The sequence below is a fragment of the Danio aesculapii genome, chromosome 16 (assembly GCF_903798145.1).
Source record: "Danio aesculapii chromosome 16, fDanAes4.1, whole genome shotgun sequence".
Lineage (NCBI taxonomy): Eukaryota > Metazoa > Chordata > Actinopteri > Cypriniformes > Danionidae > Danio > Danio aesculapii.
Window position 1 is genome coordinate 17,125,439 of NC_079450.1, and position 25,723 is coordinate 17,151,161.

The 25,723-nt window shown below is 36.6% G+C and overlaps 1 protein-coding gene across 3 annotated transcripts in view; it reads left to right on the plus strand.

Moving 5' to 3' along the window:
- Nucleotides 1-25,723, plus strand: part of rbms3 (RNA binding motif, single stranded interacting protein) — a 261,124-nt gene that overhangs the window by 212,621 nt on the left and 22,780 nt on the right. For 2 of the 3 annotated variants that reach the window (XM_056475767.1, XM_056475766.1), the window contains exons 7-9: nucleotides 2,623-2,729; nucleotides 5,737-5,780; nucleotides 12,354-12,450. In XM_056475767.1, coding sequence (XP_056331742.1) covers nucleotides 2,623-2,729; nucleotides 5,737-5,780; nucleotides 12,354-12,450 — 248 coding nt within the window. Of the gene's footprint in view, nucleotides 1-2,622; nucleotides 2,730-5,736; nucleotides 5,781-12,353; nucleotides 12,451-20,945; nucleotides 20,997-25,723 lie in introns of all 3 variants that reach the window. The other variant, XM_056475765.1, reaches the window with a different exon arrangement.

A 25,723-nucleotide genomic window follows, 5' to 3' on the forward strand; every position in this document is an offset into this window, starting at 1 on the left:
CTTCATTTTTCTCTTCTCACTTATTTTTTTTTCTTCTCTCATCTCACCTTTCTTTCTCTGCCATCAGCCTAAGTAATTAGTGTTTTTCTCAATAACCACAATCACAAACCAACTATTATAATGTAAACTCTTTGATTTGAAGATCTGGTCCCTTGTTTGATGCCTCATTCTAAACACCAGACAAAAGAGAACAAACAACAGCCATTAAATATTCTGTTCGCCTACGGAATATGTTGAGTTGAGGACATTCAGTTTCCTGTTTAGCATTTGTTTTATCAGCTTCTATGCAATAAATGTGCTTATTTACACACAAAGCAGCCTCTGCAGTCTGTAATACAACAGCAATCTATTGTTCCACCGAGCGGCTGGAATATCGCAGTGCAGGTGAGAGCGCGCAAAAGAGAAAGTGTTCATTTTTCTCTGCCAAACTAACATACTTTCAGAGGTGACTGTAGAGTCATATCGCCGGAGGGCAGGATTACTCAGAATAGTTGTCTGGACTCCACAAAGCAGAAACTCCTCCTCCCGCATCTATCATCGCTCTCTGCCAGATCCTATCATCCAAGAAGTTTTGCGCTCGCTATAAATGAGTTTTTCTGGTTGCCGAGGAAACCAAATTAAGTTTAGCTTAGCTGTGGCGTGCAGGAATTTGTTCAACTCGAGAGCAAAATTTCCTGCTCTTCAAGTGCAATTGTACACTTTAGAGAGGTTTTCCACACCCCGCAATTCATATTGGCGTCATGACTGAACGAGAACATTGAAGCGTTTCGCCCCAGCGCCTGCTATCCTGCTTTGCACTTTTGGAAGAGAACTCTTTTGAACTCTCTGCTCACATGTTGCGTGAAGCGGCCCCTCGGGGTCTCAGTTGAGCCTTCGCGCTTTGCTTTCCACTTTTTTTTCTTCCGTGTGGTCAGAGATAGTAGGCGAGATACAGTCTGCAGTGAGCACCAAAAGCAAACAATGTTTGGGAAAGTTACTATTTACCGTCTCAATCAGGCCGTTTATTATTTTTCAAACATTAAACAAGGCGGCTTTGAAGAGCTGCCAGAGAAGTTGTTTTGATGGAGAAGATTTGAGAGGACGTCCGTGCCAAAAGTGAAGCCGATGGATGAGTGCATAGATACATGGATGAATGGATGGACACAGTACAGTAGACAGACAGACAGACAGACAGACAGATAGATAGATAGATAGATAGATAGATAGATAGATAGATAGATAGATAGATAGATAGATAGATAGATAGATAGATAGATAGATAGATAGATAGATGGATAGATGGATGGATCCATGGATCCATGGATGATAGATAGATAGATAGATAGATAGACAGACAGACAGACAGACAGACAGACCGACCGACCGACCGACCGACCGACCGACCGACCGACGGATGGATTGATGGACACGATAGATAGATAGATAGATAGATAGATAGATAGATAGATAGATAGATAGATAGATAGATAGATAGATAGATAGATAGATAGATAGATAGATAGATAGATAGATAGATAGATAGATAGATAGATAGATAGATGGATCCATGGATGATAGATAGATAGATAGATAGATAGATAGATAGATAGATAGATAGATAGATAGATAGATAGATAGATAGATAGATAGATAGATAGATAGATAGATAGATAGATAGATAGATAGATAGATAGATAGATAGATAGATAGATGGATGGATGGATGGATGGATGGATGGATGGATGGATGGATGGATGGATTGATGGATGGATTGATGGACACGATAGATAGATAGATAGATAGATAGATAGATAGATAGATAGATAGATAGATAGATAGATAGATAGATAGATAGATAGATAGATAGATAGATAGATAGATAGATAGATAGATAGATAGATAGATAGATAGATAGATAGATAGATGGATGGATGGATGGATGGATGGATGGATGGATGGATGGATTGATGGACACGATAGATAGATAGATAGATAGATAGATAGATAGATAGATAGATAGATAGACAGACAGACAGACAGACAGACAGACAGACAGACAGACAGACCGATTATCTATCTATCTATCTATCTATCTATCTATCTATCTATCTATCTATCTATCTATCTCTCTACTGTACTGTGTCCATCCATCCATCTCTATGAGCACCAAAAGTAAACAATCTTTGGGAAAGTTACTATTTACCGTCTCAATCAGGCCGTTTATTATTTCGCAAACATTAAACAAGGCGGCTTTGAAGAGCTGCCAGAGAAGTTGTTTTGATGGAGAAGATTTGAGAGGACGTCCGTGCCAAAAGTGAAGCCAATGGTCTGAGTGTTGAAGACATAATGAAAGTGTGGGGGTGCAGGAAATGGATGGGAGACAGTGGAGGGGTGTTGAACTTCAAAAGGTCATTGGATATTCCTCCGCTGCTCTGTGGGCTCGGTGTGGGTGTGATACCTGCGGTGTAACATTTCCCTCTCTGTTGAAAACACACTCCACTTTCTTTGCAGAGGTCACGACCTTTCCATCAATCGTACTGCGGTTGACCTATGGAGGTATCCGTCCACTCCTCCCTCTCGCGCCCCTCTGGCTGGCCGACAGATCTTTTATATTCTTCTGTGTTTGTTCCCTATTCTCAACAGCCCCGACGGAGCCGCTGCTGTGCAAGTTTGCAGACGGGGGACAGAAGAAGAGGCAGAGTCAGAGCAAGTACCCTCAGAATGGTCGACCGTGGCCCCGGGAAGGAGAGGTGAGCTATGGTGCACTCAAACATCTACCTCACATCCTGCAAAGCACTGTAAACTACTCTCTCTCGTTGTGCCTTTCAATGGCAGAAATAGTTAGAGTAGCAGTCTAGTAAAATATCTGTCTATCTATCTATCTATCTATCTATCTATCTATCTATCTATCTATCTATCTATCTATCTATCTATCTATCTATCTATCTATCTATCTATCTATCATCCATGGATCCATCTATCTATCTATCTATCTATCTATCTATCTATCTATCTATCTATCTATCTATCTATCTATCTATCTATCTATCTATCTATCTATCATCCATGGATCCATCTATCTATCTATCTATCTATCTATCTATCTATCTATCTATCTATCTATCTATCTATCTATCTATCTATCTATCTATCTATCTATCTATCTATCTATCTATCTATCTATCTATCTATCTATCTATCTATCTATCTGATTCATAGGATCTGTAGTAGGGTTGTGACAGTGACAAAGTTTCCCCACTGGTTAACAAATACCATAATATCTGTATCACCAGGCATGGGATGCTTTTAAATAATTTAAAAAGTATGTGCGCTTTTTAATTATTTTTTTTTATTAATATATATATATATGTATATTATTTTGCGACGCAGTGGCGCAGTAGGTAGTGCTGTCGCCTCACAGCAAGAAGGTCGCTGGTTTAAGCCTCGGCTGGGTCAGTTGGCGTTTGCAAAATGCTGTGTTGGCAAAATACTGTGTCTGACATGAAAATATGCAAGTCATGTTCATGATACTGTTTTGATTTTAGCAAAGTCAAATTTGACCTTGTTGATTGTAACTATGGTGATGTGTGCGAGCCACGCTCTGCAGCACAAAACTCATCCTCTGGTTCTTAAATCAGCCAGCCATTGACTTACTGTACTCACTGATGAATGAAATCTGACTCCTACTGCTGATCTGTGATCGAAAGCTTTCAGTTTTATATTGTATGTCTTTTCTCTAACACAACCTAAAGGATTTGTATTACTGTAAAAAATCTAAATGACGTTGATGGTGGTGATGTGGTGGGCAAGTGAAAAAACTGGTAGCATAAGCCTCTTTCACATAGTGATACCAGTAAATATCCAGAAAATTACCAGAACAACTTTACCGGTAAATTCAAACAAAGGCAAGGGTGTTCCTGAATTTTTCCGGAAAAGATCATTCACACATCCATTCAATACTGGTAAATTCTGACATCATTAACCAGAAATGACCTCTAAATGGCTGTGCTTGTATTTGTTAACACAGAAGGGGTCAGGCATTTGAAGATGGTTTCACTTTTAATTAAAGCTTTAGCATTCATGCAGCTGCTTTTCGTCCCAGAGACATCCAAAGGCAGAAGCGCGAACCGCAGCTAAACGTTAACACATTTGACTACATTACAAATTCTGTGGATGGATAAGTATAGTGAACAACTTCTATGAAAACATATGGAGGAACACTTTCAGATGTCGAGATGTACATAATATGTGTGTGTGCTGGTGCTCACCGGGGCACTCCTGCACATGCGTCAAGCAGCTGAAGCAGAGTAAACTCACAGAGGTTTATCCTAAGCATTTTATAATTTTTTCCACATTTGGCATTGATAATTAACATAGAAACGTTATCTAACTAACATCTAGCAGCTAAATGTGTCTGGAAAAATATTCAAAGGCTTTTATTTTCATAAACAGCACAGATGTAAGTGCGTCTGAGAGTTCTGATTGGCTGGAGTGGATATCTTACGTCAGCGCTTTCTAATCCTAAACATGCTCTTTCCAGCAATTTTCCTTCTGCGTTCACATTGAGCGGCATTCCGGCAATTTACCGGTATTTTAAAAAAAGGGCCTGTTCACACATGATCCCATTCCGTAAAATGCCGGTAATTTTCCAGAAAGGTCTGTATGTGTGAAAGGGGCTAGTGACCATCGCACCAAGTCATTAAAACATTTCAAATCTTCAATAATGATACTCTGAATGGAACATAAATTGTCTCAATGTTGGTATTTTTTATCAAAAATATGTAATTTAGAATTTTTTAAAAATTAAGATTTAAAGGGTAAACTCAATTCAATTCCAAGTTACACACAATCCTGAACCTTTTCCATCCGAGTTTCCGTCCTATTTTCCCAGGACACCCAAATGTGAAAAAGGGAATAATTCCTTTGTTTCAACCACATGACACAAGAAAAGAGAATGGGGGGTGTGAGAACATTTGACTGATGGAGTCATCTGGCCACGTTTAAGTTCCCAGTCTTTCGCTCAAGTCCTTTAATCTCTCCTCTCCTGTTTTTATTCCCGCGAAGCAAGTCTCGCCGTCTGGGCTGGCTGATGGGAAAATGGCGGCGGGTGAACAACTGGCATTTTCTGGGCAGCCCCAGCTGCTGGCATGACGTGGCGGTTCAGGGAAGCGTGCCCAGATACCGACCAGACCGTGAGCGCCCATTATGAGGAGCTGGCAGCCGCCATGACTTTGGCTGCACTCTCTCATGAAGGCGTATTTCAATATGCAACCCCAGGGGTCCACATTAACTAGATAGAGTGTCCAGTCACACATAGGTTAGGTCGATGGTTTTCCCACCAGTCTCCAGGTTTTTTCCCCCACTGAGGAAAACTTGGCGCCCGAAAAAGCTGCAGTATATGAGCGTTGTTTATCTGCTCCAGTCCAATATGGGTCTAAGCGGCCAGCTTTTCCCCCCTTATTCACTTAGCTAGCACGGCTCTGTCAACATGAGCTATGCTTTCTGCAGCCTTGTAAATACCAAATAACTTTGTGCCATATCGAACCTGAACCCGTCTGGTATTACAGCCCAGTGCTCTAAGGTAATAGATCCACAGCTACAAGTCTCAGCCATGTGCTTTTAAAGATATAAAGAGCACTTGGCCGGCCCCTATTAGATGACCCTGTTCTATTGCCAGCATTACTCAAAAGACTTTATAGGATACTTGCTTCACTGGAATAATCTTTCACTCTTTGTGCTGTCTGCCTTGTGTTTCAGAGTGGCATGGCGCTGACCTATGACCCCACCGCAATGCAGAACGGGTAAGAGCCATTTGTTGTTTTTGTCCAAGGGTAAACGGTGGATAAGCTACTAGCAGTGGATTCTACTGAATAGACATGCAATCATTAATATATATATATATATATATATATATATATATATATATATATATATATATATATATATATATATATATATATATATATATATATATTTGCCATATATACTTGCAAAATAAAAGAAAACATCCAAACATCCAAAACAAAAAATAAAGTATTGAGCAAAAAATAAATAAATAGATGCAAATCTCCAAAAATTGCAAAGCAAATAGATTTTTTTAAGAAATAAAAATGTATTTTTCTAACAAATATAAAGAACTGGGGGAAAAATTGTTTTTGAGAAATAAAATGAAATGTGCAAGCAACAAAAATAAAAATCAAACAGTGCAAAAAAACCTAAAATATTTGCAATTAAAAAATGTATATAAATTTGACAAGGGGGTGGAGTCCAGGGAACTTGGGCGTTTACTGCAGACCTGGACCTGCCTCCATTTATGTGATGTCATCAGCTGGAAACACAGTGTCACAGAGTCACAGCCCAGTTGGTCCAGGCCTGCCATAAACGCCCAAGTTCCCTTGACTCCGCTCCCTTGTCAAATCAGGATCACAATGTGAAATGCGCAGAAACATGAACTCACGGTTGACTAAAAAGCCAATCAAAATGAGCATTGCAATTAACTGGACGGGTTTTGTAAAGGCAATGCTATAAAAATGTTTTGCAAATATATAATTTTTTTTTTTTATTGCCAATACTTTAGGGCTTTTTTTGCACTGCTTGATATACAGTTCTTTTTTTTTTTTTTTTTGCAAATTAAATTTTTATTTCTCAAACTTTAATTTTCTCTTTGCAGTTCTTTATATTTGTTAGAAAATTGCTTTGCAATTTTTGGAGATTTGCATCAATTTATTTATTTATTTTTGCTCAATACTTTATTTTTGATTTCAAAAATTTATTTTATTTTGCAAGTTTATATGGCCCTATATTGACCCCATACTAGTCCTATAAGGCATCTATTGTGAGAGGTTTTATGGAATTTATTAATTGAATAAAGACTCTTATTTAGTATTGGAGGTAACTCATTCCAAGTAACGCGAGTTACATAATAATATTACTTTTCTAAGTAATGATTAAAGTTACACATTACTCTTCAAAAGTAAGTAATATTTTAGTTACATTTTTGAAAATGTAATGTGAGTTACTTTTGAGTAAAATTAATTAGCTTTAAAAAATAAATTGCTTAATTAAAGAACTCGCAATGAATCACGCAGTCGTTGAGTGAATGTGTTCATTATTTTGAACTCATTGAAAAAAAGGAAAAGGGATTGTCTCAGTGATTTTTCTTAAGACAAATAGGTAAATGTAAGAGAAGGTTATACAGTGCGTTGTTATTTGCAGAGCTCCTCTGTTAAAAAAAGAAAGAAAAAAAACAAGTTCTGATGCAAAAAGTAGCAAAAAAGTAACTGTAAAGTAACGTAACACATTACTTACAATGAAAAGTAGCTAAGTAACGCAACTAGTTTCTTTTTTGGGGAGTAGCTCAATATTGTAATGCATTACAATAACAAAAGTAATTTTCCACAACACTGCTTATTTATACCTTTGCACATGTATTTGATCAAAATCTTAATAAACACAATAATGTGAAATAATTTATTACCATTTAAAATAGCTGTTTTCAATTTTAATTTAAAAATTCCAGTAATGGAAAAACAATATTTTAGCAACTATTTATTCAGCCGTGATCCATCAGAAGCAATTTTTATAGGCTGATCAGGTGCTGAACAACATTTTATTATCATTATCAATGCTTTAAAGAGTGCTGACAAACAATTTAATTAATACTGATTCTTTGATGGGGCGAAAGAGAAAAAAAAAACATTTATTGAAAATATTTCATAAGATCCCCAGCTGGATCAGTTGGCGTTTCTGTGTGGAGTTTGCATGTTCTCCCCGTGCTCACGTGGGTTTCCACCGGGTGCTCTGGTTTCCCCCACAAGCCCAAAGAAATGCTGTATAGGTGAATTGAATAAACTAAATTGGCCATAGTTGGGTTGTGGCTGGAAGGGCGTCCGCTGCATAAAACATGTGCTGGATAAGTTGGCGGTTCATTCCACTGTGGCAACCCCTGATTAATAAAGGGACTAAGCCGAAAAGAAAATGAATGAATTTTATAATATTTAAAATGGCTTTACTCTGATTTGTGATAAAGATAATGCATCCTTGCTAAATAAACATGAATTTATACATTAAAAAACAATAATAATAATAATACATTTACTAAAATTGTACGTATTTTTTATTTTAGTTTAATGTAACTTTTTAAATGTTTAATTTAATCATCTTTTGTATTATGGAGGACATATTGGTGGATGTTATAAAATACATTATAATGAAAATAACATGCATCAAGCAAACAATTCACAAAAATATACGTGTATGCCAACAACACAGAACGTTTCAGAAATTGTAAAAACAAAAAAGAAACCATTCCTCCTCCTGAGGGTCATGGATAATCCACAAGGGGGCAGAAGACGTGTTTATTTATATTATTGATCATGTTAAGGATAAATATTGTTCTATAGGGTCAACTAGCCTCCTTAACTAATTAGCCAGTTTCCCAGCAGCAGAGTTAACAATGTCTGAGATGCAGTGAGTAAGACCTAAATTTACAAAGCTGCCTTTTACACTGGCACACACACACACACAAATACTGTCATATCCAATCTGCATTTTGTGCCATTGTTGCAGCAAAGGTTGTAAGTGTTTCGTCAGGTGCTGGTTTCAGGGGAGGGAGATGGGTGCTGGGATAGGGGAAATAAAGCCTTTCTGTCTGTCCACTCCAGTGGACGGAGTGCCCAGGGCTCTGTCTCAGATCCAGCTCTCCTGGGAAACAGACACAGTCATACCTCAGCTACCAGCTCCGGCTGCTTCTGCACCCCTGACTCAGCAGGAAAAAGGGAACGAAATAAGGAATGACAAAAATATGCAACGGGGGGAAAGAAGGGCAGATTCTGAATTGTAAATAAACGAGCTGACTAGAAAAATGCAGAGGAATAGAACGCCTATTTGTTTCCTTTCTACTTCCCATCACTTCGACCACATTAGCGTATGTATATATAGAGAGTTCATACAGTCTTCTTAATTGTTTAATGGCCCATGCCGTCTCAATGTCAATGCACTGAAGCTAATAGCCGGCATAAATAACACCAGAGAAGATGCTAGGCTAAAAAAAGGATTGTGCGGCTAATGTAAACCGATGTGTAAAGCTTCACATTTTGAACCTTCTCTCCGATATTATGTTACCATCTTCCTGGACGTGTTCTCACTCAGGTCGTCTTGTGTGACTGTGACATAAGGGAGCATGAGCTCTTTGGGGCAGACAGCATTTCTCTCCCCACGCTCCATTTCTCAGCTACCAGACAAGCCGATCAATAAAGCCTAGCAACGGAGCTTGCAGATGAAACATGTCCGCAGTAGGTACACAATGATAAATAAAGTCCAGGCCGAGAACTGTAGCTATTGGAAAATGGTGTTGCTCGAGTAACAAGGAAGAATCAACAAATGAACTGTTGTGACAAACCTATGCAGATAAAAGCACACAAATATACAGCTAAAACCCAGACACGATAGTTTTATTAATCTGTGTGTGTGGCATATATTAAACACTTTCATTCAACAGACATGCATTAAATTACTCAAAACTGATAATATTATAAATGATTTGTTTGAAATACATGCTGATCTTTAATAATGTTTTGTTCATCATGATTTGCATAAAATTATTAAGCAATATGGCTGTTTTAAGTTACTTATGCATCATTTGAGGATGATTTCTGAAAGATCAGGTGACACTGGAGTAACGATGCTGAAAATTCAGCTATGCTATGACTGAAATAAATCATTTAAAAATATATTGTTACAGAATACACAAATTTAATGTGGTTTTAAATGGTAATTATATACATTTACTTTTATGGATTTGGCAGACACATTTTTCCACAGCTACTAGAGCTGTACAATATATCGTTTCAGCATTGATATCACAAAGTGATCACTTACAATAGTCAAATCGCAGAACATGCAATGTTTTATATATTATTATATGTTGTAATTTATCATTTGCATATGTTTTTGTGGATGATTTTAAAAGAATTCCAGGATAAGAAATTGCACATATAATTGTAAAATAAATTATAGCTGTTTGTAACTTTAATAATGATTAATATTATTGAATTATTTTTATCATACAATTACCTGAATACTGTTAGAAAAATTATGATATACGGAAAACGATATACATTATTTCCATTGAATCTTTTTTAAATTGTATTAATATATGCTTGTAGATGGTTTATTATATTTTATTCAGATGCACTTCTTTATAGAATCATCCCAATCAATCTAAAATTGTTCTTCCTTTCCAAATAGAGATAATCAAGTCATCTGGTGAAATGGTATTCATATCACAATTTATACAACAGTTCTATCTGGTTCTTGAATCTGATTGGCTGTTAACTGTGCGATATTTTGTTAGTTACAGCACTCGTCCAGCCTCTTAACTCCTCACCCTTGTGTATTACTACGCCCACAAACAGCAACAAGCAGAGGACACTCTACAGTTTGACAAATATTGCTGCTTTTGGGCAACATACTGTATTTTTAGTCAAGAATTTAGTTGTTTAGATTGCAACTATGCAGTTTATTTATAAGTATAGTGCCTATTTTAAAATATTTAAAATTTCTGAGAGACAGCGCATCGGTGGCCATTAGCCTGTTGTTGAGAAAGACGGTCGATGATGTTCATTCACAAAATGGCGACAGAGACTGCATAATAAGCCCTAAGAGAAAAACAGCATAATTTCAAACAGCTGATCAAATCAATATTAAACAGGTAAATTACTTTCTAAGTCAATCTCTCTATTTTGTATGTTGTAGTGCTGTATTTATGCCATAGTATTATTGTGATCTCCCGACTGCAGCAGAGAAATACATGGAGATATCGCTGTAGACTGATTGCATTTCATGCTGTTCAGCCTTATACTCTTAAAATGTCAGCAAAATCACCTGTTTTGTCATCACTTTAGCCATTATGCTAGAGAATCATTCAAATACTAGCTCTAAAATGACGTTGGTGAATTAGTAACGGCTTCTGACGTCAGCTGCAGATGTGAATGAATGGCGTAAGAAAGTATTCCTCTTACAAAAGGGTTTTGAGACTCTCCATGTTTGATTTACTTTTTTAAATACATGATTATGCCTTCGAACTGTTGTATAAATGCAATTTCACACTCGTAGAAGTGCCTGTATATCGTCCTCCCACCAGTGCAGATATACAGCCACATCGCACTGCTACTCATGTGATATTGCTCATATACTGTAAATTGCACAATAACAAAATGTTGCTTTCCCCAGGAATCAAATCCAAAATCTTAATGTTGCTTATTAGTTGACTACTAATAGAAGACTCTCTAAACTTTTACCAATCTTAATGATGGTACACTGAAAAAAGTTTTGCATGCAAAACTGTTGCAAGCAATTTATTTGTGCTGAATTTAAACAAACCAATAAATTGAGCAATGTTTAACTTAATTTGTTTGTTTAAATTCAGCTCAAATAAATTGTTTACAACCACTTAACGTAAAAAAAACTGCGTAAATCCAAGGAATCATCTTTGAATATTTTTTTCCAGTGTAGTGTCTTTACAATTTTAATTAGATTTATTCTATTTTTCATATATTTATGTCAAGACTGTAATAAATGTCCATACTGTAAATGTTGCATGTACAAACAAAACAATTTCAGTTCATTTGAATTTGATTATTTAGCACATTTTACTGAAATGTGCTTGTAGTAGCTCTTTTATTCACAGATTGTCTGTATAGTCCACACTCTCAGAGCCCCTTGGTTGTATCCAGACTCCAATAAAAACATTCTTTTTTATTATTCCATTTCCAAATACGGTAGAAGATATGTGCCCACTTTTGGCATGATTTTTTTTTCAAGTAAGATCAAGCGACTCTGAAAGTGTGTAAGGCAACTGACAAGTTTCACCAAGCAAAAAAGCAACATGTGGTCTGACATGTCAAAATGACATGATCCGAAACCACCAACCTGATCTCACCAAGTAGGACATGAAGACATGTTCCTGGATTAACATTTACTTTGATCCTGGAACAACATTTAAATCAGCCGATCAGAAATAAAGGATATGTTTACAGTTTATGTTCAGGCTTACAGTTAGGTTTGTGCACTTCTACATGATTGTTATCCAACTATAAATCCCCTCTGATTTGGGGAATCATTTACAGTTATGGTTGGGTTTAGGGGTAGGGAATAGGGATAGATTACAGTATGGATTATGGTATTTTTCAAACCAAAATTATGTTCCAACTTAGATGTTAATCTAGGATCGCATCGTACTTGACAAAATAATGACTTGTATCTGAAACAGCAACAATGATAATAGACAAAATATCATGTTGTCTGAGCTGGCACTATAGAAACATCAAAATTCCATATAAAAATGTACTAATAGTGTATTGTGTATCTTGCAGGTTCTACTCCTCACCCTACAGCATCTCCACAAACCGCATGATCGCTCAAACGTCAATCACTCCATTCATCGCAGCCTCTCCTGTCTCCACATATCAGGTAAGATCACAGCACATAGACAGTGTTCAGAACAAACACTTGCTGCAGGCAAACTAACTCCAGCATGTACAGGCATTCACACAGTGGCCCCAAGAAACATTTGAACACATGATATACTGCATGTAACTTATGCTTCTGTTTTAAAGGGGTCATGAACTGTTTTTTTTTTTAATCTTCTCTGTTGACTACATACATTGTTAGAAAGATTTGAACTTTAATAAATGACACAATATAGAAATAGCTGCATATTTTTTGTGCTGTTTGATCCTCTTTGAAACACTTAGAAACTTTTGGTTTACGTTTTCAATTTTGTTTATCACGTTCAAGATGTGGCTGCTTCTTGGTATCCATAATTGGGACTCGTTATTTTGGTTGTGAAGAACACATAGGTAACAGGGGGGCTCAGTGGTCAGCACTGTCGCCTCTCAGCAAGAAGGTCACTGGTTCAAGTCCCGGCTGGATCAGTTGGCATTTCTGTCCGGAGTTTGCATGTTCTCCCCATGTTGGCGTGGGTTTCCTCCGGGTGTTCCAGTTTCCTTCACAGTCCAAAGACATGCGCTATAGGTGAATTGAGTAAGCTAAATTGGTCGTAGCGTATAAGTGTGTATGCGTGTTTCCCAGTACTGGGTTGCAGCTGGAAGGGCATCCGCTGCGTAAAACAAATGCTAGATAATTTGGCTGTTCTGCTATGGCGACCACTGGTAGAGAAAGGGACTAAACCCGAAAGAAAATGAATGAATGAAGAACACAATTAAGCTTTACATTTATAACACATAAATAAAATAAAGAGAGTTAAATAAATTAAATAAAATGAGAGTTTAGTTTAGTTTAGTTTAGTTTAGTCTAGTCTAGTCTAGTCTAGTCTAGTTTATTTTAGTCTAGTCTAGTTTAGTCTAGTCTAGTCTAGTCTAGTCTAGTCTAGTCTGGTCTAGTCTAGTTTAATAGCACATTATTACGACAGTCAAAGAAAGTGTTGTACTGAAAAATAACATTAAACAATAGTAATAAAACAAAAGAATAGACAAAACACAACCCACAAACTAAAATATACACAATAGCAAATAATACAAATTTAAAAATAAATAATTATATATATATATAAAATATATAATTTTTAAGTCCAGAGAAAGAAAATGAATGAATGAAGAACACAATTAAGCTTTACATTTATAACACATAAATAAAATAAAGAGAGTTAAATAAATTAAATAAAATGAGAGTTTAGTTTAGTTTAGTTTAGTTTAGTTTAGTTTAGTTTAGTTTAGTTTAGTTTAGTTTAGTTATAACGCACATTTAATAACGATGGTGTCAATTAAAATGCTGTACAGAAAAGGAAAATGAAACAATAGTAATATAACAACAAAAAAAAAAACATCACACAAGCTAAAATATACACAACACTTATCTATCTTCAGCCCTAAGCCTTTTAAAAACGATATGTCTTTGTATATGTATGAATTTACTGAAAAAGACAATCTGGTTAAACACATTTTATTTGAACCAACTAATTAATAAACTGAGCAAAATAAATAACAAAACATACATGACAAACCTGTTCATTTCATTATGAAATAAACATAAAGAACAACATTACATACTGTGTGCCGCTTATCAAAGTCTTGAAATTAACCACTTTCAAAGCATGTCTCGATTTTATGTTCATTGGGCATTGTGGAAGAGCACAAGTCTTTACTCTGATTCAATTTACTTTTACTTTTTTCTTCCATATGTAAACATAAATTAAAGTGACAACCATTGTTGTGGTCAATTATACAAGACTTGGAAGTAAACACCCTCAGCTATGATTAAAAAAACATTCTTATTTTGATTTTGTGTGTGTGTGTGTGTGTGTGTGTGTGTGTGTGTGTGTGTGTGTGTGTGTGTGTGTGTGTGTGTGTGTGTGTGTGTGTGTGTGTGTGTGTGCGTGTGTGTGTGTGTGTGTCTGAACAATTCTGACATCAATGAGAGAGAGATTTACTATGGCCACTTTTTTCTGTATAATGTAGCTTTAAGCTGTTGTAGTAGCATATGATGCAACACAACAACAGTTTCATCCAGCAACTTGGCAAAACAGAATGTCTTGTAATCCTTGGAAACATAGTAAGCTTTTTTTAACAAGCTCCTCCAGCCCCCATCCTAACTCTCATCCGGGTCACTGCACCAGTGTGACCCCTCCTGTTCTACTCGCCCCACTACTCGCAGGATATAAACAATATGGAAGAACAGTTGTCACCAGGGTTTATTCACACTGCTCCTATTAGCTGGAGTCTAACAGATTACACACACACTGGTGGATGAGGCTAAAGAGGAAGTGATGTAGAAGTAGGCATCGTTCTTCTACATTATGACCATCATGTTGACACAAAATATGAATAAATACATTTTCCATGGCATAGTGTGATACGACATAGCTTAGCTCGATTCGGTTTGTTTTTGTTAGGCTCGGTTTGCATTTCCACTGCAGTTTAGTTCTGCGTAAAGTGGGTAGGATTATTATTATAGTTGTGCTGCCTCTACTGCCGCTTCTCTGCTACCAATGAGAATGTCTGGACCTCTTCTATTGACCAGAATGCTGTCATTTCAGGTGTCAATTTCTTGTGATAAAATAGTATGAAAACAGTTTAGTTGTGTAAACCAACAATATAGCAGTGTCTGCTGATTATTGAAATATAGTGAGTTTGGTATCTTGTCTCGCAAATCAACTGATGATTGCAGAAACAATTCTATCCGTCGTTGATTATCAGTGTGTACAGTGCATCCAGAAAGTATTCATAGTGCTTGACTTTTTCCACATTTTTTATGTTACAGCCTTATTCCAAAATGGATTAAATTCATTTATTTCCTCAAAATTCTACACACAATACGCCATAATGACAATGTGGAAAAGATTTTATGAAATTGTTGCAAATTTATTCAAAATAAAAAACCTGAAAAATCACATGTACATAAGTATTCACAGCCTTTGCTAAATACTATGTTGATGCACCTTTGGCAGCAATTACAGCCTCAAGTCTTTTTGAATATGATGTCACAAGCTTGGCACACCTATCTTTGGGAATTTTTGCCTATTCCTCTTTGTAGTACCTCTCAAGCTCTATCAGGTTGGAAGTGAAGAGACAGTGTACAGCCATTTTCAGATCTGAGATGTTCAATAGGATTTAGGTCTGGACTCTGGCTGGGCCACTCAAGGACATTCACCGAGTTGTTGTGAAGCCACTCCATTGATATTTTGGCGGTGTGCTTTGAGTCATTGTCCTGCAGGAAGATGAACCGTTGCCCCAGTCTGAGATCAAGAGCACTCTGAAGCAGGTTTTCATTCAGATTGTCTCTGTAAATTGCTGCATTCATCTTTCCCTCTATCCTGACTAGTCTTCCAGTTCCTGCTGCTGAAAAACATCCCCACAGCATGATGCTGCCACCACCATGCTTCACTGTAGCGGTGGAATTAGCCTGGTGATGAGCGGTGCCTGGATTTTTCCAAATGTAACGCCTGGCATTCACTCTATCAGACCAGAGAATTTAGTTTCTAATGGTCTGAGAGTCCTTCAGATGCCTTTTGGCAAATTCCAGGTGGGGAGTGGCTTCCTTCTGGCCACTCTACCATACAGGCCTGATTGGTGGATTGCTGCACAGATAGTTGTCCTTCTGTAAGGTTCTCCTCTCTCCACAGAAGAACGCTGGAGCTCAGACAGAGTGACCATCAGGTTATTGATCACCTTGCTGACTAAGGCCCTTCTCCCCCGATCACTCAGCTTAGATGGCCGGCCAGCTCTAAGAAGAGTCCTGGTGGTTACAAACATCTTCCACTTATGTATGATGGAGGCCACTGTGCTTATTGGAACTTTCAGAGCAGCAGAATTTTTTCTGTAACTTCTCCAGCCTTGTGCCTTGAGACAATCCTGTCTCGAGGTCTACAGACAATTCCTTTGTCTTCTTGCTTGGTTTGTGCTTTGACATGCACTGTCAACCCTGGGACCTTATATAGACAGGTGTATGCCTTATCAAATCATGTTCAGTCAACTGAATTTACCACAGATGAACTCCAATTAAGCTGCTGATACATCTTAAGAATGATCAGTGGAAACAGAATGTACCTGAGCTCAATTTAGAACTCCACGGCAAAGGCTGAGAATACTTCTGTACATGTGATTTTTCAGGTTTTTTATTTTAATAAATTTGCAACAATTTCAAAAAATCTTTTTCCACATTGTCATTATGGGGTATTGTGTGTAGAATTTTGAGGAAATAAATGAATTTAATCAATTTTGGAATAAGGCTGTAACATAAAATGAGGAAAAAGTCAAGCACTATGAATACTTTCCGGATGCACTGTATACGCCATGTTTTGATAATAGTAGCTCCCTTGTAAATGAACCGCATGGTGAACTGCTCTTCCATGCAGTGAAACATTTACCTTTAGTAGCTTGAGTTCTGTAAAAGCTGGACTAAAAGCCAAGACACACCAATATGATGGTCAGCTGTTAGGACTTTGTCGGTCTGTCGTTCAGGCTAGTTGGTTTGGTGTGTTCCACATGTCAGTTCTCGTCAGGTTATCTTTGGATTGTGTTGGCCCGATTCAGCATGTAGAATCAGCATCGGTCCATCGGATGAAAAGATCCCTCTGACTGGTTATTTAACAATGAATCAGAGTCAACTAAATCAAGTAATCAAGTAAACAACTCAAGTCAAGTAGGATCACAAAGAGGCTGGCTGTAATTTAGCTACATTTCTTAAATATTTGCAAATGATATGGATTATAAGATTATCAGACATGAGCGAATTCCTTTATGTTGAGTGACAATTACTGTGATAATGGTACTAAATGCTGCTTTGTTTAGGCTTTGTGTGTGTGTGTTAAAATTTCAGTTTCCTTTGGGGAATGAGAAAACAGATGCTGCCCCCCGCGGTGCGAAAAAGACACGTCCTTTTGCACAGGCGCAGGATGTGGCTCTCGTTTCAGTTGGCTTTTGTCCATTTAGTGTGTTCACGCACAGCTTTTTGGTCCAGACTCAATCCAATGTGAGGCAGCAACACATTTGGGTTTCATTGCTGCTAGTTATTTGGCATCAGGAGGTTTAGACTTGTCAAAGGTCAATGAACTTTTGATTTCCCAATTCATGGCCCATTTAAACAAAACAGAGCACTGGTTTTTAAGCAAAAACATTTATTAATTAATTAATTTACCCTTTAAAAAAATAATTGCTATAATGATCAAGAAAAGTGTAGCAAGTCATGAGAAAAGAGTACCACATGGTTTGATAGCTAATTTGGTGATGCTATGATGTTTTATTTGTAACTTGAATGCCTATAAGTGCTATTTACAGTAGGCCACTGTATTCAAGCAAAAAAACATACAAACAAAAACACATATGGTCAGAGCATTCTGAGGTATAGCATGTTTTCCGTCAATCTCCATGTGCTGTTTTGTCAGGAAAGCTTATTAACGCCTTTTCTCCAGCCCTGCATCAGATGGAGTGAGCAAACAATGACTATGAGCATCCTTAATTGATTTGGCTTAAGCTAAACTAAACAAAACACTGCTGAGCACAGAGAATAGCTAAGCCCTTTAGATCATGCACCTCCCGTCCTCATAAGAATCGTGCAAAAACGCACACGCATTCAAGAGCAGCAGCGCTTATATACAAACCACCCACGCTGACCGAGTCCTAGTCCAAGCTCTCGACCACACATTTGTTATGATAAATCCTGCACGCCAGCAAAGGTTATCTCTTAATCAAATTTTCGTGATATCATGTGCAAACGCGCCCCGCCGGCCGGCGAATTAATTTTAAATTGCAAACTGCGCTGAACCCGCCAAAACGAGTTCAAAGCCAAGCTGACGGGAAATCAATGCACTGCTACCTTTATTTCTCCCCTAGAACTTGCAGAATGGAACAAGAGACAACTGTTTCCCTCTCTGGTGAAAGGACAGAGAGAAGGAGAGAAAGAGCATGAATCTTTTAGCAGTCTGAGAGAGAGAGAGAGAGAGAGAGAGAGAGAAGGTGTGCGCTTACACATCTTAGTGGACTTAGTGTGTTTAGAGAGAGGCAGAGAGAGAGACGCCCGAGGCAGATCACAGTGATGAACAAATCCCCAAGGCTTTTCTTCCTAAAGCAACATAAAAGGACACTGCATATAAATTTAGACACCTACAACTGTTCAAACGCACTTTCACCAAACTAAATGCATACATCCATCCTCTCATAGGAAGTGGCCACTTATCCTCCATTCCATGTGCTATGAAAATACTGCAGGTCAAGATATCTTGCTATTTTAGTGTTGATGAGATGCTGTTGCAGGTTTAATTTTTATATTTTCCGCTTCCATTTAAAGGTGCTGTATGTAAGTTTTGGACTCTTCTAAAGCATAAAAATACCATAATATGTTTGCAGATATTTCAGAAACATGCTAAGTGAGCATTCTTGTTTATTTGAAAAACAGTGCTGAAGTCAGATATTCTGCTTTGAATATGTAAGTTACGTGTTTTTGTTTTAGTCCCTTTAACCCGCCCAATGCTACTTTAGCCAAATATATTTCAGCACCCCGGGTTGCCTTGTTGGAAAACCGTGTTTTTCATTCATTCATTCATTCAGAAAGGCTCTTAAAGCATGCGTCCGTGACCGAATACAATAAGATTAATAATTAGCAAATAATATAAATATTACAAGCTTAAGCATTAGGTGAGCAGGTTACATTGTAAACGAGTGTTCTAACAACACCATACGTGACGAAATTGGCAGTGATAAGCAATTTGGCTGTTTTACACCAGATGAAACGTAACAGAAATTTGAATACAGCCATTCAGAAGCACAGAATAGTGCACTTACTGCACTCCGACGAAATAGTAAGGTTTATAATTTGCTAAAACGGTGAACCTGAGGTAAACATTGTCAGTTTTCTGTTGTTTAGCTGCAAGAAATACTGTCGAAGCTGTTTTAAAATATAAATTTGAGGTGTTGGTTAGGACAAAAACCATCCTTTTAATATGAAAAATATTCCTTATATTTATTTAGAACAGTTTAAATTAGCCTTAAATCAGCATTAAGGCTCAATAGTCAGGCTCGCTCCTGATGGTCCTCAATCTGGCAACCTGCGCTTGCCTGTGTTTTGATCCAACAATGCAATACCTAGTTTAATCACTGGGTGTCAAACTTACATTAAATTATTTAAAGTCCCATATATTTTTGTTTAAGGTTTTAGTTGTTTTAGTACATCAGATGAAATTAAGAAATAGCACCTTGGCAACTTATAAAATGAATACATTTTATTTTAGTAAATATTGGTGTTATTTTATTTAAATATTAATTGTACTCAGTGTTGTAGACATTTTTATACAAAAAAATTAAGCATTGATTTTGTTATATTTGTTTTAATTAGAATTTTGTAATTTACTTTTTTTTTTTCTATTTTTATTTTTGATTTATTTTTTTATTATTTTAGTAGATTGAGTAAAACTATTGAGAAATGCCGCTCTGTCAGCTGCTGCAAGTCAAACTATTGAGAAAAGCCGCTCTGTCAGCTGCTGCAAGTAAAACTATTGAGAAATGCTGCTCTGTCAGCTAACTGAAATTAAATAAAACCTTAAATGTATGTTTTTATATTATAAAACATTTATTTTCATATTTGCATTTTTATTTTAAGTTTTATTTATGCATATATATACATATAATATTTTTATTTTATTTTATATCAGGAAATGTTTACCTATGCTTACCTATGGTTGTAGTAATTTAATTGTTTTTGTACATCTTGTATTTTTACTCTTTTATAGTTTTTATTCATGTAGTTCAATAGTAGTAATATATATATATATATATATATATATATATATATATATATATATATATATATATATATATATATATATATATATTATTGTTATATATATTATTGTTCTTATTAAATGAGCTAAATGAGAAACTAGCTGAAATAAAATTTGTAGATTTGTAATGCTTCATTTTTAATTTGCATCTGTATTTTTTCTTTTTCCATGTTTTATTTGTTTATTTCATATTTATAGATCTCATTTTATTTCAGTAAATGTAAATATTTTCTATTTCCAAATGTATAATTTCTCATTTTATTTTCATTTTTTTCAATGATATAGACAGTTTCTTTTGTATATTTCCTATTGTTTTATTGTGTATATGTATTTAATCATTTTAATGTGAAAGTTGGTTTAACTTTTGCTTCTGATATGCAGTGAAGATAATTATAGTAACCCCATCCTAATTTAAGTAATGGTAAATGTCGAATTACTATGGCGGCAAGATGAAAGGAGAGATTTTTTGGGGTCCACGTCGGCCTCAGATGATGAAACTGCTGCCGCAGCGTTGTAATTAGGAGGCAATATCACTGTCTGTAGAGTTGCGATCCCTATGTAATTATCGCACTTGTATTACTGGCTCCTGCCTCGGCGGTTCTGGGGAATCGGGGCTTCGAGGCGTAGGAGGGGGTGAGGAGTGAAATTAAGAAATGCTGGTTTCCGCCCACAGGTCCAGAGTACGTCGTGGATGCCTCACCAACAGTACGTTATGCAACCTACGGTAAGTGCCGCTGAGGAGGTGTTCATTTGTCTTGCTGTGTGTGCGTGTGCGTGCGTGCGTGCGTGCGTGCGTGCGTGCGTGTGTGTGTGTGTGTGTTGGTTGTGGGGAAACAGACAGATAGAGACGAATGAGAAGAGGAGATTTTGTTTATCTTTGTGAAAGGGTAAGACAAAAATAAAAGAAAAAGCTGTGGCTCTTAAACCTCAACGCCCTCTTGTGGCCGAGCAAGTAATCAAAAGAGATTTAAAGGGATAGAACAATTACAAATTTGAGTATTTATTCAGCCTATAGATATAATATATGACTGACCTAGGTTGTTGAAGACATAGGCTGTCAAATTTTAAATAAACAGACATAATTAAAGTTACATTTGCATCTTATTTTAATTAAAGGGAACCCTGGGTATTAATAATTGTATGTCAAAATATAATATAAATGTCTTAATGTATTATGTTGAAAAAAAACTTGAAACTTTTACATTACTTGAAAAATCCAACTCATTTTATACACAGTTTGGACTATGATGGTGCTGTTATTTTCGATGACACTGTAATTGTTACTATTATTAAAGCAACAGAACTGGTAATACAAAAGGCTGATACGATGCCACATTGTGCAGTTTTTGGGCAATATTTTTTCAGACAAACCGCATCAAAAACTGAAGAGTTGTATGTCTTCACTGATTTCCTATATTGAGAAGAAGATAAAAAGAGGATGAGATGACTGATGACTTTTAGTAAACCACGGCTACTGAAAGAGTGCAAAGGTGGAGATCGATATAAGTGAGCATTTAAACCAATGTGGCATTGTATCAGTATTTTATTTTCGGAGTTCTGTTGTGGTAATAATAGCAACAGACAGTGGCAGTAGCTCACCGAGAGCATAAAATAATGGCGCCCCCCATAGTCCAAATGAAACAGTATGTGGATATTTTGTAATAATGTAAATATTTTGTTAATTTTCTCCTTCATATTTCAATAAGAGGCATCATTATATGTTATATTAAGCAATTCAAATCTTTATACCTGGGGTTCCCTTTAAAGCTTTAGCAATTTAATTTATTATATTTCAAGTTCACAGTTATAATATAATTTTTTTTGTTAAAAATAAATAAATGCTATATAGATTAGTGTTCTTTTTATCATGATTATCATTATTATTTAGTTTTTCTGTTTTATTAACACTTCGTCTACACTAATGCTGATGAATATGAAAATCACATTTTCATCTAATAACGCTTTATGTCCACTCTATAATTTTCAATTTCTTTTGTCATCCACACTAAAACGACTGAAAATGCTTTCGTTCATGTACTGTACATGCCGAAAATATGCTTTCACCTGTGTCATTCCGTCTGGAGATTATTTACTTTCCATCTCTTTGAAAAGTTTTGCAGCTGTCGGCTTCAGCCCCTGAACAATAGCTCCCAGTTAACATTGTGTCCTTTGAAGAGAGGAAATATAGTGCATGTACAACTGACATTAATCTTTAATTAATAAAGCTGTCAAAACGAACAGTATTCAAAACACTGCTTTAAAATGTTGTCCAACATGTTCACTGAATCGGTCACTTGACTACGTCACATGACTAAAATGCATCACTGTTTTCGACAGCCTCCGTTTTCACAGTCCACACTACAACACACACAAAAACGGCATTTTCAACTTTATCCACTTTGGATAATCGAATTATTTGCCTTAATCTGAATAAGACAATAATATGATTAAGGTGTTAACATGAGTTGTGTTCCTTTCAAGTTCCCATTTTACAGGTTGTAAAACATAATTTAATGTAATTTATTTAATAATTAAATTTCCTCCGGAGTAGGGAAAATGGTTTCATGTCATTTCGGATGATTTATTTTTTAATTTGTCAACTTTATGCAGTTTGGCACTTTCACTTTCTTTCAGGAACATTTCATGCATGCTCCCCGTGACATACGAGATATTGGATGCGAGTATGAACTGCTGGAAGAGTGTTGTTTTAATGGAATTTGATACCGCATGCGTATGGGAAAAAAAGCCTCCGCATTTCCAACACAATCTCACGGCAATTCGTAACTTTTTGAATTATTGGCTGATTCGTATGAATTTGTACGATCTACTTCGTACAATTTAGTACAATTTGCTCATCCCCCAATGACGGTTGGGTTTAGGGGTGGGGTTAGTGGGTATGCTAAATTGACCGTAGTGTATGTGTGTGAGTGTGTGTGTGTGTGTGTGTGTGTGTGAATGAGTGTGTATGGATGTTTCTCAGTGATGGGTTGCAGCTGGATGGGCATCCGCTGTGTAAAACATTTGCTGGATGAGTTGGCGGTTCATTCCACTGTGGGACCCCGGATTAATAAAGGGACTAAGCTAAAAAGAAAATGAATGAATGAATGAATGGTCTCCATGTAAACATACTCCGTGTGGACATGGCCTAAATCTGTTAAAATTCTAAATACTGAATGAGAAATGTTTGCTTTATCTGATTTACATGAGTTTTTGTTAATAATTGTCTCTCTATATATTTTTTTCCATAACTATTTGCCTTTGAACTCTTCTTCAGACCTCCTGGAATGTTCTTTTAGTCCACTGGTTTAAAGATGGAACGAAACACTTTAATCAAGTCGTGGTGGCTTTTTTTTGTGTCATTTTGATGCTTGACACTTCATAATTCTTCTAAAGGAAGAACGTTTTTCACGCAAGAAAGGAACATACAGCAGTTTAGGATGATTAAATGATGACAGAATTGTCATTTTTGGGTGAACGGTCCCTTTAAGGCTGGTAGACTTGAAGATTCATTTCTTCAGTCTGCAGTCTGCGACAGATAAATAGATCCCTTGTCTGAGCTCCATTGACACAACTTTGTCAAGCTGGAGAGCCTCTCACTCTGTCTCGCTCCACAAACTACCTGTCTTGTGTTCTTTCGCTTAAGTCTTGTATAAGAAGGCAACCCCTCAGCCGGGGTCTGGAGGTCTGCCCACCATCTTTCTGGCTCTCACCTGAACTTGGATTTACTGTAAGCCAGGGGTCTGCATTCCTCTATGGAAATGGCCAAAGGTAGTCTGGGATCAGGGCTTTTTTTTTCTTTCTTTCTTTGGCACGGCCTGAAAAAAGCTTCAGTCAGCTGTTTCCAGATCCGCAGCAGGCTTCATTCGATCCTGAGCAACTCGAGTAGTGAAACAGGGTTATAGAAAAGCAGGCAGATGTCTGTCTGACTAGATAATGATATTCCAGACTTCTTCTTGTTGTTGTTCTGTGTGTGTGTGCATGTGTCATCAGATGGGAGGTTTGATGATCATGATTATGTTGTGTAAATGTGTTTGTAACCAAACCCTCATATCTAATGATCTGGCAACCCATCAAAAAAGACCTCAGCTGCCTGAGAGAGCGAGAGAGAGAGAGAGGCGGTGGGAGTCTGTGAGCTGATCTCTGCCTAATTTGAAAATCCTGGAAGGAAAACAAAGGCGGAAGAAATCTTTCTTTTTTTGTGGGTCCTGCACAGAGAGAAGGCAAGCAATTAAAAGTGGCTGAGAAAGGGAAGCATTGTTATTGGAGAGCGCCGCTGCATTTGGCACCTTGTTACCGTGGAGACACGTGACCATAGCGACCAGAGCAGGCGATGAGGGTTTAAGCAGATCAGCAGACAATGCAGGCGCTCTGAGCTCCTCTCCGCACTGCAGTGTGTGTGTGTGTGTGTGTGTGTGTGTGTGTGTTTAGTATATACATCAGTACCTTAAGTGCACCTGCTGTTGTGACCTGCTGATTGTGTTGACCATATAGCTGAGTTATGCATTACTATTCCGACCAGATGACAGCTGTGTGTGTGAGTGTGTGTGCGTTCCAAATGTGAATTTTAATTGAATCAACCATGAACCAAACAATGCTGAATTTGAGATTTAATTGGGAATGACAGGAAGAGGAGTTTACTGAAATGCAAGTCAAGGGAAATTTAACAAAGACACATGACAGAAGAGTTTCATTACTTCAGCAAAAGGATCTAGAACAGATCAGTTTTCAGACTTTAATTTTTACCCTTTTATGATTTGCTTTTTTGTTTCCAACTTTAATATTTTCGTAGTGTTTTTTGTATTAGATTTATAAGTTTTTATAACCATCAACTTAAAAATGTACTTAGCCCTTTAACTGCCTTATCAAGGAAAAAAAATAGGATTGCATGTCTTATCTCCTAATGTCGCTAGTTAAGACACTCAATTCATGACATCCCATTTTTCTCAATTCATCCCATAATTTCTAAACTATAAACCTCTACCAAATGGTTCATATGTCAGTTTATGGTAAAAAATTGAAATTAACACGTATACTATGAAAAATCTGAAAATATGAAGTGTAAGGCCAATTTATTTAAAACAAAATAGTCAAAATAAGACATTTTTAAATACTAAATCATCTTTATTTTTTGAAGTATGCCATAAAATATTGCACATTCTAATTTAACATAATTTCTTGTTGTTCTTGTTTGTTTTTTACAATAAGACCAAAATCAAGTGTAGTAGTGCAACAGGATTATGTTTGTTTGATTTTATTGTAAACCAACAATGCTGTGTAGTGTAAACCATTATTTAAAACAGTCATTCTTTAAATTAATTTAGTAGTCAATTTTTTTAAAACAGTCAAAATATGGTCAGCCGTTTGGTAGAGCAGGCAGTTAAAGGATTAAAGCCAATTATGATTTCCTGAAAGAAAGAAAATTCTCTAAATTACAATTTTTTGACATTTGGA